Source organism: Apis dorsata, unplaced genomic scaffold (genome assembly GCF_000469605.1).
Source record: "Apis dorsata unplaced genomic scaffold, Apis dorsata 1.3 scaffold_113, whole genome shotgun sequence".
In the NCBI taxonomy this organism is placed as follows: Eukaryota; Metazoa; Arthropoda; class Insecta; order Hymenoptera; family Apidae; genus Apis; species Apis dorsata.
In genome coordinates, this window is record NW_006263408.1 from 1,522,054 (window position 1) to 1,527,601 (window position 5,548).

The 5,548-nt window shown below is 15.4% G+C and overlaps 2 protein-coding genes across 2 annotated transcripts in view; both read left to right on the top strand.

Annotated features, from left to right (window-relative positions):
* The window catches only part of LOC102676135 (GATA zinc finger domain-containing protein 4-like), a 6,292-nt gene extending 5,864 nt beyond the window's left edge, over positions 1-428 (top strand). Inside the window, exon 7 of the mRNA XM_006612530.2 lies at positions 40-428. Coding sequence (XP_006612593.1) covers positions 40-307 — 268 coding nt within the window. The 3' untranslated portion in view covers positions 308-428. The remainder of the gene's footprint in view (positions 1-39) is intronic.
* A 3,834-nt stretch (positions 429-4,262) lies between these two features.
* On the top strand, positions 4,263-5,338 carry LOC116185162. Its single transcript, XM_031508924.1, has 5 exons — positions 4,263-4,526; positions 4,603-4,724; positions 4,807-4,928; positions 5,027-5,103; positions 5,175-5,338. Exons 1-5 carry the CDS (start codon positions 4,400-4,402, stop codon positions 5,336-5,338), a joined length of 612 nt encoding a protein of 203 aa, XP_031364784.1. The 5' UTR covers positions 4,263-4,399.
* The last annotated feature ends 210 nt before the right edge of the window (positions 5,339-5,548 follow it).

Consider the following 5,548-nt stretch of genomic DNA (forward strand, 5'->3'; position numbering starts at 1 on the left):
TATATTATATTATTTATAATATTTATTATATAATTTTAGACAACTGACACGTGAAGTTATAAATGGAAATTTATCTGGATATGAAGTAGCACAAATGGATAATATCTTAAACACAACTTTAATTCAAACAGATAATCCTTCTTCATCTAATTCTCAAGAAGATAATAATAATAACAATACTAATAATGATGATTCAAGATCTGAATCAAGTAATACTCAAAATAATAGAGAACATATACGAATTTCTAATATTTTGATTTCTCAAAAAATATCTATGAATGTGAATTTACTCAATAATGATTCTTGATTTCAAAAATATGCATATCATAAGATAATATGTTAATCAAGTGCCTCATTTATATAAAGCAACATTAATTTTTTTTTTTTACATAGAATTAAATAATTAAAAAATAATTTTAATGAACATTAAAAACTATAAAAATAATAAATATTTTAATATACAATTAAATATCCATTATTTAGGCCATAATATTTTAGAATAATAATTCATTTAAAAAATAAATAGTAATTGATATTTAAAATAAAAGCTAAACTCTGTTCTAGTCAATAAATCTTAATAATATTGACTGCTAATAAAATGAAATAATTTTTTTATTTTATTAAATATATGTTTGAAAAATAATTTTAAAAATAATTTCATTTTTCTTTTCATATCAAATGAAAGTTTGTATTTTTCAAAATAATATAAGTTATATCAGCATTATGGCCTTATATATTTCTTATGTCTTACTTATTTCATTTAATTTTTGTTTTTCTACTTATTTTTTAAAGAAATTCAAAGATAAGTAGAATTTTAGAATTTAATCTAATGTCAATGATTGTTTATAAATTTTTTCTCTATTTTTAAGTATTAAATGATAAGTTTTTAATATTTTTTATTAATAAAATTATTAATAAAAAATATCAAATTCTTTTTTATATATTATATAAAAATATTATTATATTAATCATTTTATTTTAAATATATTGCATGATAATCCTTTAAATTTGAATTTTGATTTATAGATTGCTCAATATTTTGCAATATTTATTAATAAAATTTATTTGTTTCTTATTCTTTAAAATTGTATTATTTGATTTATATGTTGAACAAAAATTTTTAATATAATTTAATATAAAGGATTTCTAAAAGAGNGAATGAAGTGAATTTTAAATATATGCAATCACTTACAAAGTACTTCTATTATAATAAAACTTTTATTTTAATAAATATATAATTTAATAAAAAATAAAATTTATTTTTATTTTTAAAAATATATAATTTTTTTTAATCTTTAATAATTAATAAATTTAAAATATAAAAACTTTTATTCGGTGATATTGTTAGTTTTTAATTTGTTATAGGATTAAAGTTTTTTTATATAAATATAAAATATTCATTTTCGTAATTATAATTTTTTTGTTTTGGAGCATACCAATAATATTTAAATAAATTAATAATCTTACTTATTATTACCTATTATTATCTATTATCATAAGCGAGATAAAATAGAATTATCATCTCATAAAACTTTACATTTCAAGTTCTTTTGCTTTATGATTTAAAACAATGGATTTGAATAAATTATATTTAATTTTTTCCAAAATTGATAAAGTCTAAAAAATTAAAATTCCAAACATAACATTATAAAATTCCAATTTATTTATTTTAGAAAACCATTAATTTCTTATTTTTTTATCTATCACATTTTATTTAATTTTTTTTCTAATTCTTTTTATATTTTAGTTCTTGTCAAGTAAAATTAAAAAAAATCAATTTTAATTTTAAATAACTTTAATAAAATTTCAAAAAATATTTAAGTATAATCCAATATTGATAAGACTATTGTTTAAATTCGATTTAAAATACCATCTATTGTAACTTTATGTAATCCTCATTTACTAATATATATATATTTAGTTACTTATTGTTTATAATATAAATAAAATGTTTATACTAATTATTAATTTAGCATTGAATAATAATATTTATTAATATTATAAGTTATTTTATTTAATTGAATATTAATTGAATATCACACAAGGAAAAAATTACCAAAAAATTATTTTAACAAAAGTTATCTAGAACTACTTTTTAGTTATTTATTATAAAAAAAAAATATTAATCTATTTGTATCAAAAAATCAGAAGATATTTTAATTTAATATTTATAAAAATCATATGAAAAAAAAGAGAGTATAGATAGTGGAATATCATTGTGTGTTTACTATTGTCTTTCATATAATAAATTTTGCAAATTTTAAATTAAAATATCTTCTAGAAATCTTCTAAATCAAATTTTTCAATATAAATAAATTATTATAGGCATAATATAATTATTTTTTTTACACCAACTGATAAGAAATTTATGAAGTTCATTTTTTTAAATAAATTATATATTTTTTTTAGTGGATACATTAAATTATTCTTTATAAAAACTTATTAAATATTTGATAAAATAATTTTTTAATATAGTTAAATATTTAATTTTTATAGATAATAATTTTAAAAAAATATATTGATTATATATATTGATATATATTAAAAAATATATGATTCCATTTAAAAAACAAATGATTTTGATCTTCATAAATTTTAAACTATTTAATTTTTATCCAAATTTAAATATGAAAAATAAATGAAATATTTCATATAACATTATTTAAAATATAACATTATTATAATATATAAATGCAGCATATTATTATACAATATATTATTCTTTATAAAAAAATAAACTAATAATTTTCTTTCAATAATTTTTCAAGTTATATGCTCTCATATTTTTTTTATAAAAAAATATCGAGATATTAACTTATATATATATATATTTAAAATATAAAATTGAGATTTGCAAATTTTTTATGTAGTTACTTACAATAAAAATTAATAATATTACAATTTAATTTTCTTGAATTGTTTCAATTTTTATCTGAAACACTTTTTAATTTTAAACTATGAAGAATAAATAAGATATTCTGAATAATAAAGTTATACGAGATATCCAATACTTTTATATATATAAGAATTATGACTATGGCGGTAAGTAATTATATCAATTAAAATCACAAAAATTGTTAAAATTAAGAAATTTAAAAAATTAATTAATTTTAGTATTTAATTTATATTAATTAATTTAATATTACTTAAATTATATATATAAATTATATAAATTATTTTTTTATAATCCTTTTTAATTTTAAATATATTTTAAATATATTTATTAAATGAATTCATATTTTTTTAATTACTTAATAATAAATAATATTAAACATGATAATTAATTAATAATAAACAAACACATATATGAATCTGAGTGCAAAAATAAAATAATCTAAAATAAATCTTATAGTATAAATATAATCAAACAGAAAAAAAAATAAATGTAAGATAAAAATTGATTTAATTTTATTATTATTTTTTTCTCTTTATTATTTTCTCTTTATTATTTTCTTTAGAAATACTTAATTATATCAATAATCTATAACAAATATTTTATCAACTTTTGACTAAATTGAATATTTTTATAAATTGAATTCCTGTACTCATTATAAACAAAATATATTATATCTATTTTGTAACAAAGTCAGAGAAAACATAGAATATAATGTTAAAATAGAAAATATATAAATAATTTATATATTTATTTTATATATATATATATTTATTTATTTAATAAGCTACAAAAATATAATGTTAAAATAATTCTAGTTTTATTCAATAATCGATGTTCGTAATATGTATCACAATTTTCTCAACAATATTATTTGCATAACAAAAATTTTTCTATATTGAATAGTAACTGTTTGTTACACATAAGTATTTTTTACTTGACTTGGTTTTTATTATAATTATAATAATTATTTCATATTCGTGGTTATTATTTATAAGCAGAAGACTTAAATCAAAATCAAACTTCTAAGTCGTTAGCAATCAAATTTGGAAAGTCATCAAAAAAGAAATACCAAATCAAAGAAATTGATCTATTCTTATTCTATCTAATCTATGATATAACTATTGCAAAATTTAATTACAACTCCTGTCATCGCTGTTATTTAATTTTATTGTAAATACAAATATAATAATGATGCATAACACATTAGAATTTCATTAGAATAATTTTCGCAGCATTGTTATTTTATTCCATTCTAAATTAATAATATCGTATGTGCACGAAAATGATAACGAAGACTTCATTATATATTATAAAAATTGAATGATAAATCTGTTCTACATTTATTCTATGCTAATATGTTCTTTAATAAAATGAAATTTTATTATTGGTAGCAATGCATAGTGCTATTTCAAATTTAGTGAATGAAAATAACTAATAATAGAATTTTATATTTATAGATATTTAATTGAATATATTATTGAGAATATTAATGCAAACATAATAATGAATGATATAATAATATTTAAAGAAAAACATATAAATATTACGGATTCACAAGTAAAAGATTTATTGCAAAATCAGATTCAGTTAATCGATCATGTTAAGAATAAACAAAATCAACATTGCAATGGTAATTTATTACATTATTATATGTATTTGCATGTTATTTGTATACATATTAAAGATACAAAAGATATTTTTTTTAGAAGATGAAATAAAAATCAAAGATTTAACATTAAAAATAACCTCTATGCGAGAGAATCTTCAATCCAAAAAACAAACGTTGGAATATAAAAATAATCTTTTATCTAAACATTTGGATCATGTGGTAATTTTTATGTATTTTTTGATATATAGAATTTTTTCTTTCACTGACTTTAATAAAAAATTAAAATTTAATATTTTTGAAGACGGAGATAAAAGAAGAAAAAGATAAATTTTTGAAAGAATATCAACTATTAGAATTGCAAAGAAATAAACTCAAAATATGTAAGCGAAATTTACAAGATCAAGAATTATTAGATAAAGGGAGGTTTGTGTAAACTTATTAGTACTTTATTATTCTTTTATTATATATTATATATTATATTCTTATATTATATAAATGTTATAATTTTTTTTAAATTATAGAAGAAAATTTTTATTATATAAAGCATTAACAGGAATACGATGGGATTATGAAAAACTTAAAGAAACTATTACAGGATGTATCCTTTTTAATATAAAATTTATTATTTAATTCATATAATCATATTTATATTCTTAATAATAATATTAGATATATTACATAAAAATTATATTCATCATTTTTCTTATATAAATGAAGAGAATACAAAAGATATAAATAATCTTTTATGGCAAGAAATATATAAATCTATATTTCAAAAAGAGAATAATGAAATATGTAATAAAGAAAATATTGTAGAAAATAAAGAACTATAACATAAAATAAATTTTCATTTAATAATAATTGTTTATTAATTTATGAAATTATGATTATAACATTTTTATTTATTGTTATAATTATAATAAACGAAAATGAAAAAACATCCAAATCTTTTTAATTTATTTTGTTGATTAAAGATTAAATTATTATATTATCTTTCATGTTATTATCAAATAAAATTAATTTATATTTTTTTTTTAATTTTA